This window comes from Trichomycterus rosablanca, chromosome 3 (assembly GCF_030014385.1).
Source record: "Trichomycterus rosablanca isolate fTriRos1 chromosome 3, fTriRos1.hap1, whole genome shotgun sequence".
NCBI lineage: Eukaryota > Metazoa > Chordata > Actinopteri > Siluriformes > Trichomycteridae > Trichomycterus > Trichomycterus rosablanca.
In genome coordinates, this window is record NC_085990.1 from 10,176,229 (window position 1) to 10,191,039 (window position 14,811).

A 14,811-nucleotide genomic window follows, 5' to 3' on the forward strand; every position below is an offset into this window, starting at 1 on the left:
ATGGAGCTGGTGATCTGGTTGGACATGGCTGTTCTGCTTTCACTTTGGAGATATGTGGAGAGCACAGACGCTGGTAAGCCTTCATGTTGTGTAGTATTGATGTAAAAGAAAGCAGGTTTTTAAGGTTATAATTTGATATCCAGTCTCGGGGTTTGTACAGTCAAAGTCAAAAGTTTCCATACTCTTGTTGGGACATATATGTCCCCCTTTTTAAGATGATATGTGGTCAGATGAAACAAAGAAATGTTTTGAGAAAAAAAAGGTAAGCACTTAAACCCAACAATACTGTACTTACTGATGAGTATGGTAGTGATAGTGAGCGATTGAAGATTCAACCAGAGATATGCCAGAAGCTTGTTGATTGCTAGTAAACATTTAAAGGGCTAAGTTGTATATAATCATATAAAATGTGCTGTGTGTATATTTTTCACCCAGCAGATTGTGAATTATTATTATAAAACCACTTTTTATATTCTTTAAAAACAGAGATATGTTTGATTCATTTATTCACAAAAATAGAACAGTTGTAGAAATCCTTGAGATCCAAAGACTGGCATGACATCCATTTTCAGAAGGTCCTGGGTTTGATCCCCAGGCGGGCCGGTCCGGGTCCTTTCTGTGTGGAGTTTGCATGTTCTCTGTGTGGGTTTCCTCCGGGTGCTCCGGTTTCCTTTCACAGTCCAAAGACATGCAAGTGAGGTGAATTAGAAATATGTTCGATATAACCCTGTGAACTGACGAATCTTGTGTAATGAGTAACTACCGTTTCTGTCATAAATGTTACCGAAGAGTGTAAAACATGATGTTAAAATCTAAATAAAACAAAACAAACAAACATCCATGTTTACTTTGAGTGTATGTAAACCTTAGCTGTAATAAAATAAAATAAATGAAGGTAAAACGGAATGGCATTAGAACTGCAACCAAGCAAAAATATATGAAATTAGAAGTCTGTGAAATGGACTGAAACTGAATGCAGGAGGAAAAATTGCTGAACTTTCGTACCTGTCCACTACACAGATTGAGTCTTTCTTACAGTCAGATTTATCAAAACAGTTAATTCAAATTAAACATGTTTAATATGATTCACTGTTAAAATCTAATACATTTTCCTTCTTTTCATCATTAGCCACAGAATGGACATATACAGGTAAGAAATCGTTTTACTTCACCCTTTCTTAATAACCTGAATTTTCCATTAAGGTAGAGTTTCACCCTAATACATTCCCTTTTGACTATGAGACTTTATGGCCAAAAAAGTCAAATGTCATGACATGAAAATTGTAATCATGACATGAAAATCATTGCAGATTCAAAATTCCTACAAGAAATCCTTCAGTAAGAGAATGTGATGTGATGAAACAATAGGCAACAACACTGACATGTACAAATGACACTTAATCAACAAGGTTTGAATTCCATAAAAATAATTCCATTAAAACTATAGAATTATTCATTTACTTTATTTCTCACAAAGACAGGGGTAGTTCAGCGGTTAAGGTACAGAATCAAAATCAGAATCTTTATTATTTGCCAAGTACCAGATATACAAGGAATTTCTCTTGGTGCAGGTGTCAACATATATACATCTAATTAAATATAGAAAGGACTAGTAATCGGAAGGTTGCTGGTTCAAGCTGGTTATTGTTGAGCCCTTGAGCTGGGCCTTTAACCCTCAATTGCTTTCAATGTAACCAGTCTCAATTGTAAGTCAGTTTGGATAAAGGCATCTGCTAAATGCTGAAAATTAGTAAACGTAAATGTTATTTAAGAATATTAAAAAGAAGCAAATCATATCCATTAGCGCTCATCCAAAACTCCCTAAAACAGCAATAAACATTTATTTTCAGCTGGGCCAACATTAATCTTATGTTTATTTGAATTCTGTTCCCACAGACACACTCCCAAATCATGTGGAAAGCTACAAAGCGGGGTAGCTCCATATTAATGCCCAAGGTTTTAAAACAGAATGTCCAACAATCTCATGGACAGGTGTCAGTATACCACTGGCCAAACCGTTTAGATGTGTGTTTGTAGATTGTGATTTTACTGGCAGATCTGATTATTCGGTCTTGGTTCATCTGTGTTGTTAATGGTTGACTGTTGTACTTCTGCATGATCACTGTACATCACAGAAACATTTTAAGAGAGAAAAATAAATGGCAGATCAGTAAGAAAGAAAGAAATGATAGGACAGGTATACATATATTTCTGTGTATATATATAGGTGTATGAAAATATGAAAAAAAAAACTTCATGTGGATGTAGTAAACAAGCAACAGATTGGTACGCTTGATAAGCGTGATTAGTGTAATTAGCATTTTCCACACATGTAGAAGTTAGCAAACACACACACACACACCATTCTTTGTGCTAATTGTGCAAGTATTTCTGGAGCCTGTAATCCGCTTTACACTAAACCCTCTGTTTGTGGTAAACCAGAACTAATATCACAGTGTGCTCTCCCCATCATACAAACATCAAATTCACAAGCATACACACAAACTGACTGGTACTTATAAACCTTAATCTAAAGCTGCACTAAGCCTCAACAAGAACACAGTGTCACTGATGCAAAGTACCAGTATAAACAATTTCAACAGTATAGACTACAGTGGAAGCATTTTAAAAGCACAGAAAGCCACAATGCATCCTTAATGTAATAGCTACATGATGAACTATTCAGTAGACTGGCTTTTCTTCTCCATAACTGTAGTACACTATGTGACCAAAAGTATTTGGACACCTGACCATGGGCTTGTTGGACATCCCATTTCAAAAGCAAGGGGGAATTAAAATAAAGTGACCTTCGTGAGATCTTTACAGCTATAGCAGCCACTCTACTGGGAGGGCTTCTTACAAGACTTTGAAGTATACCTGTGGGAATTTGTGCCCAGCATTTGTATGGCTTGGCACTGATGTTGATCAAGAAAGCCTCAATTGATGTTCCAGTTCATTCTACATCTGTTTAGTGGGACTGAGGTGAGGACTCTGTGCAGGTCACAGGGGCGCAGTCATGTTGGAAAGATAAAGGGCCTTTCTGAATATGTTGCTGTAGGTTGTAAGCAGAGAATTTTCTTTATATGATTGATTAATCACACCTGTTAGCAATCGTTGTGCCTGAAACACATGAATTCAAGAATTAGAAAGGGGTGTCCCAATACTTTTGTCCAAATAGTGTATCGTTGGATGCAAGCTGTTTAGCAAGGGAGTTAAAGGGTTATGGTGAAGTGAAGATCTATTTGGTGCAAGTCCATAACATGACTGAGACATTTAAACCCAACAACACTGTTGGATCAAACATGGTGGTAGTAGTAGATTATATTAGCACAATACCGCTGGGATACAGGGTTTAAACCCCAAGTGGTGCTATCGGATGCTCAGGCATCTACATACAGACTTGATGTCTAGTGACTATGTCTAGTGGCCGAGGCCCTGCGATGGACTGATGTCCTGACCAGAGTGTGTTACTGCATTGCACCCAGTGATTCTGGAGAAACTGGATCCACCATAACCATGACCAGGATAAAGCAATGGTAAAAACATGAATATGAATGAGTCAAGTGAATGAATAAATTAATGAAAGTGGTTAAAGAGCCAGGTTCGATTCCCGCCTCTTCTTGTTGTCTGTGAGGAGTTCATTTGTTCTTTTTGTGCCTGGCAGGAGGTGGATTAGCTGCTCTAAATTAAGTTTATGATGTCTTGACTTCTTGTTTCCCACCATGACCCTGACCAAGATGAAGTGGTTATTAAAAATGAAAGAGGAGTTCTGTATAATCAGTTCTGTGTGTGTATTGTGTCCCTTAGTTCTCCAACCAAATTTGGGACAGCTTGATTGGCACTGTTGTCATGGTGATCACCAGGGCAACTGCTGAGCCATTTTTTGCAAAAGTTTTTATTCTTTTGCAAAGAATAAAAAGAATAAAAAGAAGGGGGGGGGGGGGGGGGGCAAAGGTTATACAGTGGGGCAGCTGCTGGGTCTTGAGGACCTGGGTTTGATTATTACAACATCTAATCACTATCTAGGAGTCTTCTTCAGGTGCTTCCTTCCAAATACATGTTCTAATTTAACCCTAATTAAATGTGTGAATGTTTGATGCCCAGTGTTTTGGGGTAGGCTCCGGACCCACCCCTACCCTGATTCGCCATTGAATAAGTGAACAGACATGTCCTCTTTATGGCCTGTTGAATATAAATAATGTGCAAGCTATGCAAAAAAGTGTGTGTGTGTGTGTGTGTGTGTGAGATCATTAATCATGCATGACTAAACTCTGAGCTAATACTGAATATTAACTCGTGACACACACACATACAGAGAGTGAGAGAGATTCCAAATGGCACAGCTTCAATATGTTTAATATTAATTATTTAATATAGGGTTGCAGTGGGTCCGGTGCTTCCCTGAAATACTAAGAAAGAGCAATAATACAACCTGGACAGGGCAATAATCCATAGCGTGGCAACCAATGAATACAATGAAAATGTATTACTTAGTCAGTTAATCAGGCTATTTAAAGCAGTAAATACCCCCTCTGCATGCGTTTGGAGGTCAGAGAAAAAAAGAAGCAATACATTGATAGATATGAAGACAGTGTGCCTGATAATCTGATGCCTGAAAAGACAGGGATCAAATCTAGGTCCCTCAGGCACATGGTGCTGTAGGGCACACACTCCACCAGCTGCACCAATGTGCCACTTATAATATTTATATTATTATTGTTATTATTATTATTATTATTATTATTATTATTATTATTATTATTATGGACCAAATTATGTTCATGCACTTGCAGTAATCATACATCTTTTTTTCAGGAGCAGTGGGTCAGTTTGATTGGCCAAAATTTTTTCCAGAATGTGGTGGGTCCTCCCAGTCACCTGTCAATGTGGACTCTTCACATACTTGGTATGACCCATCACTTCCTCTTATACAGATAATGGGATACGACCAGTACGGCCATGAACCCTTCACACTGTTTAATAATGGCCACACAGGTAATACAGCTATCATTTACACACACACACACACACACACGCACGCACACACACACACACACACACACACACACACAAAATAATCACTTGATTTTAGTAACAATGGTTGCAAAGACAGAGGATGATGATGATGAGGAACTACATGTTGTGCTGCCCTGTTGCATAGCAAGATTTCTAAAAATGGACACTCATTTGAAAGCCACTTATCTCTGGGCCCCTATAAATGCTCAAGAGGAAGCCAAGAGATTTAATATGTCCCAATAGGCACCAATCTTCGCAATGTATACACAATGGGTTCACTTTTTTTATTCTGTCAGCTTGAACCAGCCTGACTCATTATCAAGGTGTTTTGACCCACAGGACTGTTACTTAAAATCAGAAGAGGTGTCCCAATACCTTTAGTCCATATAATGTCTGATGTTACCATATAATATTTTGTTTTGACTTTTTTACAGTGGTGATGCCCTTGCCAAGTTGGATGGGCATTGGTGGGTTGCCATGGCAATTCAGCGCTGTCCAGCTTCACCTGCACTGGGGAAATGGAGTGGCGGTCAGTATAGGAAGTGAGCACACTATTGATGAACAAAGTTCTTCAGCAGAGGTGTGTGTACTTGAGTGAGTGTTCATCCTGTTTACCTCTTCAAGTGACTTTTTCAATTCTGTAGAACTTATATGTCATGTGTCCTGTTATTAATAAGACTTTTGGGGAAAGCCTTTAATTTTGAGAGGAAGATGATGACCAATGAGCAAGATTACAAGACTGCCAGAACAGAAAATGAGCTATTGAACCACATTAAGTCCTGCCGGTTACGTTACCTTGTGCATGTGATGAGGCATCCGCGTGACAACATTGAAGACAGTGTTATGACAGGGCTTGTGGAAAGACTCAATAGACAAGGAGGACCAAGAATAAGCTAGATTGGCAACATCATGACGTGGATTGCCTCAACTGTGCTTTAAAAAGAGCTTGAACATTAATGCAAGTAAATGAAGGCAGTCTAATACGTTAACCCACCACCACTGAGGCATGACTTCCGTGTCCAAGTCACCATAGTAACACCAAATTAGCCGAGCACTCAACAGACACAACTGGTGATCTCTAAGGAAGAGAGGGCGGCACGGTGGCTAAGTGGGTAGCACTGTCGCCTCACAGCAAGAAGGTCCTTGGTTCGATCCTCAGGTGGGGCGGCCCGGGTCTTTTCTGTGTGGAGTTTGCATGTTCTCCCCGTGTCCGCGTGGGTTTCCTCCGGGTGCTCTGGTTTCCTCCCACAGTCCAAAGACATGCAAGTGAGGTGAATTGGAGACACTAAATTGTCCAAGACTGTGTTTGATATAACCTTGTGAACTGATGAACCTTGTGTAATGAGTAACTACCGTTTCTGTCATGAATGTAACCAAAGAGTGTAAAACATGACATTAAAATCCTAATAAAACAAACAAACAAACTAAGGAAGGGAAGGCTGACTGGAAATTCTCTGTATTTCTCACTCTTTCGCTCTATTTCTCTGCCTTCCTAATTTTTTTGTTCTCTCTCTTTTTCTCTTTAGCTCCATATAGTACACTACAATTCTGAATTGTATTACAATATGTCTGAAGCTAAAACCCATGAAAACGGCCTGGCTGTTCTCGCAGTGCTTGTAGAGGTGCGTGACTGTTTTAACATTTTTTGTTACTTTGTCTGAACTTTTTCTGATTTGGGGTTGTATAAAAACAAATAAAACCATAGCTATTAAGATAATTAACAACAATAATATTAAATAATATAAATAAATAATAATACTTTTAACAGGTTATTTTTGACAGCATTTAAGATTTTGTCTTTTGCCGTGTATGTAATTCTACAGTGCATGTAAACGTTAGTCCTCAACTATATAACCACTGCTGTAAATAATCCTCATGATTTTAAAAAAATTATTAGAACCTTTAGCAAAGCATGACATCTTCATTATTATCTATTTTAACTGTTTTATCTTTGTCTCTCAGGCGGGCGAGGACACCAATCAGGCATACGCTAATATCATCAACTACCTGGGTCGCATCAGACATGCAGGTTTGTATTTGTGTGTGTGTGTGTGTGTGTGTGCGTGTGTGATGCATTGTTGAGCTACACGTTGTGCTTTATTCATTTTAGTTAATTTTCATGTTTTACTCCTCTTTATCCTGGTCGGGGTCACAGCAGGTCTGGTTATTCCAGAATCACTGGCCGCAATGCAGTAACACAACCCGGACAGGACGCCAATTCATCACAGAGTCTTAGCCAACGGCCATAACCCCCTCAAACATTGCCAATCATGTTGATCTGTACACACCCGACCTTTCTACAGCACTGCTGGGGATTTGAACCTCAGCAGTAGTGAACACCTTGTAATTACATGATGTGGGGGTTTTTTTTGGTAGTTTTATGTTGATCACTACAGATAAGTCGTTGTCAAGCTGGTTTCCTGGGTTTGATTTTTAGGTCAGAGTGTCTTCATCCCTGCGTTTGACGTACGGACCCTGATCCCAGCAGACCTGAGCCGTTATTTCCGTTACAGTGGATCACTCACCACTCCACCCTGCTACCAGAGTGTACTTTGGACCGTCTTCTCTGAGAAAGTCTTTATCTCACACTCACAGGTACAGAGGCTATCCTCAAACATGCAGGTCAAATCCAATTTTCCGACATGTGTGACACGTTCAGACACATCTTCTGAACAACTGATCAGCTAAAGACCAAATTGTTTCCAGTCAGAATCAAGCCATATTTGTATGTGTGGGCTTAGGACTTACTTTCATCACAAACAGATTGTGATTTTTATTGGTTGTAAAAGTAATTTCTCATTTGTCCATCTGTTATTGAGTGTTAATCACTAATTTTAGATTAAAAAAATTAACAAAACATGATATTTCTGTAAAAACTCTGCAAAACATCTGTTTATTTTTTTAGGGAACAACATTTTCCAACACCCATATTGTACTGGTGCGTCATTTTAATTAATTAAACAAATATCTAACATATTTTTAATCTTACAAGCACCTTAAGGTTTCCACAGTAACACTATGCCATGATTTGAATACACTACATGGTATTGGGACACCCCTATTATTCATTGAAATAATGTGACTCAGCCATAACAGTTACGAACAAGTGTAATAAATCAGTGAAACACAGAGCCCTGACCTCAACCCCACTGAACAGCTTTGGAATAAACTGGAACATCAATTAAGGCTATCGCATAAGCTAGGAGTTCATGACTCCATAACATTGACGGCTTGTTCCTTAGGGCGATCGGGCGACGCACCACCAAAGGGCGAGAGGGAAGAAATTTTTCTATCACATTCAACCAGTGTTAAACTAGCTGTGACTGTTCTGGACAGTCTGTCTTGCCTCTGAATATCATAGTCCAATCAGCATCGAGTTGTGCTCTGTACAGTACCGCCCCTTTTGGGCGATTTCAGTCTGATTGAAAATCACCCGGATTGCTCTGATAGACTCTCATATTAAGGCACTTTTTTTCAAACTGTAGGCACTGCAATAAAATCTGTATGGGTTCCGGGAGGGCTTGTGTCACACGTAACCTGATGTAGCGATAATTGGAGCAGCTAGCGATCTCGTCAACATGACTACCATTACCTCAGGATCTGCTGCACCTAAAATAAAATGCTATCTGATGAAGGCTTTACTTATTTTTATGATTAATGGTAAAGCTGGTCTCTCTCCATGTTCAAAGTTATTTGTGAGGGCAAACTGACAGATGACTTAAGATGTTAATTATTTAAGCTTTAATTTACCCATCGAACGGGTAACCTTGGCCATCATCGCAACAATTGCCCCCCCCTGAGAGATTTGGCAGGAGCCGCCACTGCTCCATAATAAAAAGAAAGTAGGAAAGTAACACTCCTAAACAAGCAAAACATTGATTCTCAAAAACACTGGATCATCCCTATACCTTTAGAATAAAGTTACAGTGCCTTGCAAAAGTATTCGGCCCCCTTGAACTTTTCAACCTTTTGCCACATTTCAGGCTTCAAACATAACGATATGAAATTGTAATTTTTTGTGAAGAATCAACAACAAGTGGGACACAATCGTGAAGTGGAACGAAATTTATTGGATATTTTAAACTTTTTTTAGAAATAAAAAACTAAAAAGTGGGGCGTGCAATATTATTCGGCCCCTTTACTTTCAGTGCAGCAAACTCACTCCAGAAGTTCAGTGAGGATCTCTGAATGATCCAATGTTGACCTAAATGACTGATGGTGATAAATAGAATCCACCTGTGTGTAATCAAGTCTCCGTATAAATGCACCTGCTCTGTGATAGTCTCAGAGTTCTGTTTAAAGCGCAGAGAGCATCATGAAGACCAAGGAACACACCAGGCAGGTCCGAGATACTGTTGTGGAGAAGTTTAAAGCCGGATTTGGATACAAAAAGATTTCCCAAGCTTTAAACATCTTAAGGAGCACTGTGCAAGCGATCATATTGAAATGGAAGGAGTATCAGACCACTGCAAATCTACCAAGACCCGGCCGTCCCTCTAAACTTTCAGCTCAAACAAGGAGAAGACTGATCAGAGATGCAGCCAAGAGGCCCATGATCACTCTGAATGAACTGCAGAGATCTACAGCTGAGGTGGGAGACTCTGTCCATAGGACACAATCAGTCGTACACTGCACAAATCTGGCCTTTATGGAAGAGTGGCAAGAAGAAAGCCATTTCTCAAAGATATCCATAAAAAGTCACCTGGGAGACACACCAAACATGTGGAAGAAGGTGCTCTGGTCAGATGAAACCAAAATCGAACTTTTTGGCCACAATGCAAAACGTTATGTTTGGCGTAAAAGCAACAGCTCATCACCCTGAACACACCATCCCCACTGTCAAACATGGTGGTGGCAGCATCATGGTTTGGGCCTGCTTTTCTTCAGCAGGGACAGGGAAGATGGTTAAAATTGATGGGAAGATGGATGGAGCCAAATACAGGACCATTCTGGAAGAAAACCTGTTGGAGTCTGCAAAAGAATTGAGACTGGGATGGAGATTTATCTTCCAACAAGACAATGATCCAAAACATAAAGCAAAATCTACAATGGAATGGTTCACAAATAAACGTATCCAGGTGTTAGAATGGCCAAGTCAAAGTCCAGACCTGAATCCCATTGAGAATCTGTGGAAAGAGCTGAAAACTGCTGTTCACAAACGCTCTCCATCCAACCTCACTGAGCTCGAGCTGTTTTGCAAGGAAGAATGGGCAAAAATTTCTGTCTCTCGATGTGCAAAACTGATAGAGACATACCCCAAGCGACTTGCAGCTGTAATCGCAGCAAAAGGTGGCGCTACAAAGTATTAACGCAAGGGGGCTGAATAATATTGCACGCCCCACTTTTTAGTTTTTTATTTCTAAAAAAAGTTTAAAATATCCAATAAATTTCGTTCCACTTCACGATTGTGTCCCACTTGTTGTTGATTCTTCACAAAAAATTACAATTTCATATCGTTATGTTTGAAGCCTGAAATGTGGCAAAAGGTTGAAAAGTTCAAGGGGGCCGAATACTTTTGCAAGGCACTGTATGTGCACAAAAAAATCAAATGAAAACCTTTTGGACAACAAGGACCTTCAGTGATAAGAATATTATGTAAACGGTCATAGATGGTGGTGGAGTGGGGACATTCTCTTATTGAGGAAATTATACATTCCACTCTCAGTCATACAATTGCTGAGGAGAATGTAAGGACATTCGTCCATGAGCTAAAATCTAAGCTGAAAATGCAGCAGGAACATGATACAAAACACAAAATAAATCTAATTAATCTAAATGGCTGAAAACAAACTGAATTAAAATAAGTTTCACAGTGGTGAAAGAGTAGTAGAGACGTAACAGAGAGGATGTGATGAGACCAGAATCAATCAGCATGTCTAAGCCAAGTAGTTTTGCAAAGATGAGTGGAGCTAAAATTTCCTCTGCAAGGATTTCAAATTATAAAAAAAGTTTTATTGCTGTTATTGCTGCTACACATGATGCACTTTGCTACTATGCTCATTTCTTTACAAGGGTTAAATTGGTGTTTGATCATTTTGTCTTTTAAATAAATGAAATCTTTTGATAATTTAATGTGACAAATACTGAAATACTTTTTTTTTTCTGGTTTAGTATTTCTCATTTCTCTTTCTCTGTAGTTACTGAAGTTGGAGACGTTGTTGTACTCCAGATCAGGGTCGGCTGACCCCGCACCACTGCAGAACAACTACCGCACCACCCAACCGCTCAACAACAGGACCGTACTCTCCTCCTTCATCCCGGGTGAGAGACAGAGGGGGGCAGCTCAAAACAAAGGGAATGGTTTTGAATAAAGAGAGAGCTACAGCTTAGTGTGATGTTTGTGCAAAACCCTGACACAGGGTTCTTTGTAATCCCCTACAAATGAGAGTGAGCAACAAAAAAGATCTGGAAATATGTGGGTGTGTGAATAGTCATATAGGAATGTCTGAGAGGGACCAAACCAAAATACCAGTGTCAAAGCTTTAAACAGCTCTATTTCTGATACACCCTTAAATACAATGAAATACTGAAATTAAATTGATACACTGTATGAACAAAATAATTGGGATACCCCTTCTAATTCTTGACCTGGTGTGTTTCAGGAACAGGTGTAATAAGTCGCTTATACGGGGGTTCTTCAAAAAGTTTTCACACTTTGTTTTAACTTTATTTATTAAGAGTTTCAAAAAAGAAATGACATCACTTCTATACACAGTCACCTTCTGATGCATTTTTTCCAGCGTTTTACCAGCTTTTTAATGTTATCAGCAAACAATGTCTTTGGTTAAGTGTGTAGCCACTGACGCACCACTGCTTTTATATCATCATCACATCTTCTTTGAGCTTCTTTGAGCGTCCAAAAAGGTGGAAATCGGATGGCACTAAATCCGGACTATAAGCTCTTTCTCAGTGTCTTAGACACGACCAATTACTACTCCTCCCACCCTCACTGTTTCCACGAAAATATAAAAGTGTGGAAACTTTTTGAAGATCCCTTGCGTAAAGGAAATTATATACTGCCATGTAATAGGCTTTATAACATCACTGCCCAGACCTACAAATGCCTGATTGCGTCATGCTTCCTCTCCACTAATGCCGATCCCCGCTCTGATTGAGGAGAACGAAGCTAACCCACACCCCCTTCGACACGTGGGCAGCAGCTGTATGCATCTTTTCACCTGCACTAGACAAGTTCAGCTACAGATCAGATCTGTGTACGGAGAGACACACCCTGATCCGCACTCTTTTCCCCGCCTCTGTGCAGGCACCATCAACCAGCCAGCAGATGTCGTAATTGCATCAGTTATGAGAGAGTCCCTATCCGGCTTAATGCCCCGCCCCTATTTGAACAACAGGCCAATCGTTCTTCATGTGGCTGCTCAGCCCAGCCGGCAGGCAGAGCTGAGACTCGATATGATGTATTCGAGATCCCAGTTCTGGTGTCAGCGTGTGTTTTTTACCGCTGCGCCACCTGAGCGGCAGGGAGTAGCATTTTTTAAAGAGTGGCTGTTGTTCTAGCTGAAAACATCACTCAGAGGTCACTTTATTTTAATACCATTTGTTTGTTTAAATGGGATGTCCAGCAAGCTCATGGTCAGGTGTCCAAATACTTTTGGCCATATAGTATACCGTATATTTGTATAGTGATTTATCATATTTACCTAATTCCAGTCAAGACTACAGTAATTTCATTTGTATGGTAGGTGTAACTTATAAAATGGCCAATGAAGGTTCATAAAAGACAGGTAATAACTTGATGTTTCTTTTTTCTTCTAGATTCAGAGAAGATCTACACAGCTGGTATAAACATGTTTATTCATACATCAGGTTTAATTAGAAATGCTGTTAGGATTTAATATTGCATGCATTTAGAAGACGTTTGTGTGCTTAAGTTGCAGTTATTTTGCTGTAAAGCCAAAGCTTCATTTATTTGTTATTTGAAGTGTGATCCTGGTGTTTGTGTGTATCAGGTGAAATCTCAGCTATTGTAATAGGCTGTCTGTGTGGGTGTATCGGCATGGCTGCGATTGTTTGCTTCATCGTAAAGACAACTCGGTAGGTAACTTGCCGTTATTAGCATTACCTGTTTTCTTCCTGTCTTCTACCTTTTTTTACACTAACATTGAAACTAAATGCTTCCAATTTAACTGCAATTAAAAACTTCTTAACTTGGCGCCTACATGACAATTATTGGCCCGTATATCGGGTTTGTTGCCGGAGAGGATTCCTTATAACTGATACAATTACGACCTCTGCTGGCTGATCGATGGCGCCTGCACAGAAACAGGGGATAATGAAGATCAGTGCATGACTCTTTGGCCGCGAGACGGAGGGAGCGTGTGTTAGCCAAGGCTCTCCTCGGTCAATATATTTTTGGCATATAAAATATGTTCTATCTAAAGACTTTAATATTTAATTGTGTGGTTTATCATAACTGTATGATTGATTTTGTCTGTCGGTCCCTTGGCAGCGCAACGTCGAGCTGGGACGTCTTGCCTAGCGTCCAACCACCTCCCCAGTCCAGGTCACTTTTTTAACCTTTGTCCTCATCATGTCCTCATCTTCATCTTTTATACCCAATACTAAGTCTGTACTTAATAAGGACCTTTTATCACATGAACCCCTAAAATCTGGCACCTGCATTAGTTATGTTTAGAGGGTGATGGTTTGACTCTTGTGTACTATTTATTACTATTTGATGTTATGGTTCATCACACTGACATTTGACATTTTCGGCATTTAGCAGACACTTTTATCCAAAGTGACTTAATTACAGTTACAGTATACAGTCTGAGCTATTAAGGGTTAAGGACCTTGCTCAAGGGCCCAACAGCAGCAACCTGGCAGTGGCGGGGCTTGAACCATCGATCCTCTGAATACTAGTCCAGTACCTTAACCACTAGGCTAGTGGCAATGAACAAGTAGCTTGTTCATTGACCTACTCCCTCTTTTTACAATAAGGTTGGGACAGTAGAATAATGTTAATAAATATGGAATGCAGTGATTAATTAAAAGCAGTAAACAATATATGTAATATTTCCAGTAATCACCAATAACATTTTTGTATACATACATTTATTCTATATTTCATGACTGCAACAAGTTTCAGAAAAGTCAGGGCAGAGGCATGTTTACCACTTGACCTTAACACACAGAGATTCCTTCTTCTCCTCTGAAACATTTTATAATGTTATGGACTGTAGATTGTGAGGTTTCTATATTTCTTGCCCTCATGCTTCGTGAAATCTTGACCCATCCTTGTGTGTAATTATAACTAATGAAATAAATTATTGTAACTATAAATTACCAAACCTATTATTGATGCTTACTAATATCATGATAACATCACCTGTAGAGAAAACACTGGTGTTCTTTGATCATCATTTAAACTTCTCAGTTTTATTAAACCCCTAATCTTTTTTGAAATGTGAGCGTCTCAGTTAAGAATATACATCAGTTTACAGAGGTTTTGTCCATTTTACCCACCTAGTTTTGATTGTTTTTTTGGTTCCTTACAGAACTAAAGATGTGCCGAAAGACTTGGCCCTTAAGATGACCCCTGACCCTGGTAAACCTGAAGAGTCCATCCCACAGTCTGAACCTTTGACTTGAAATTTGTACAGTACATGCGATAAACTATCACAACCGTCTATCAGCTCCATCTCCTTATTTGTGTGTGTTTGTTTTTGTATATGTCTGGGTGAAATTAAATGTATGTAAAATATATCTGTATCACAGCAATAAAAGAAGAGTGGTTGTGTTTTAATATTTATAAAGTATAGTCTGGTATATGGA

The 14,811-nt window shown here is 39.3% G+C and overlaps 1 protein-coding gene across 1 annotated transcript; it reads left to right on the forward strand.

Annotated features, from left to right (window-relative positions):
• ca14 (carbonic anhydrase XIV) lies at positions 1-14,768 on the forward strand. Its single transcript, XM_062991590.1, has 11 exons — positions 1-73; positions 4,816-4,995; positions 5,451-5,596; positions 6,543-6,638; positions 6,979-7,045; positions 7,454-7,611; positions 11,154-11,277; positions 12,793-12,816; positions 12,987-13,071; positions 13,487-13,540; positions 14,535-14,768. Exons 1-11 carry the CDS (start codon positions 1-3, stop codon positions 14,626-14,628), a joined length of 1,101 nt encoding a protein of 366 aa, XP_062847660.1. The 3' UTR covers positions 14,629-14,768.
• The last annotated feature ends 43 nt before the right edge of the window (positions 14,769-14,811 follow it).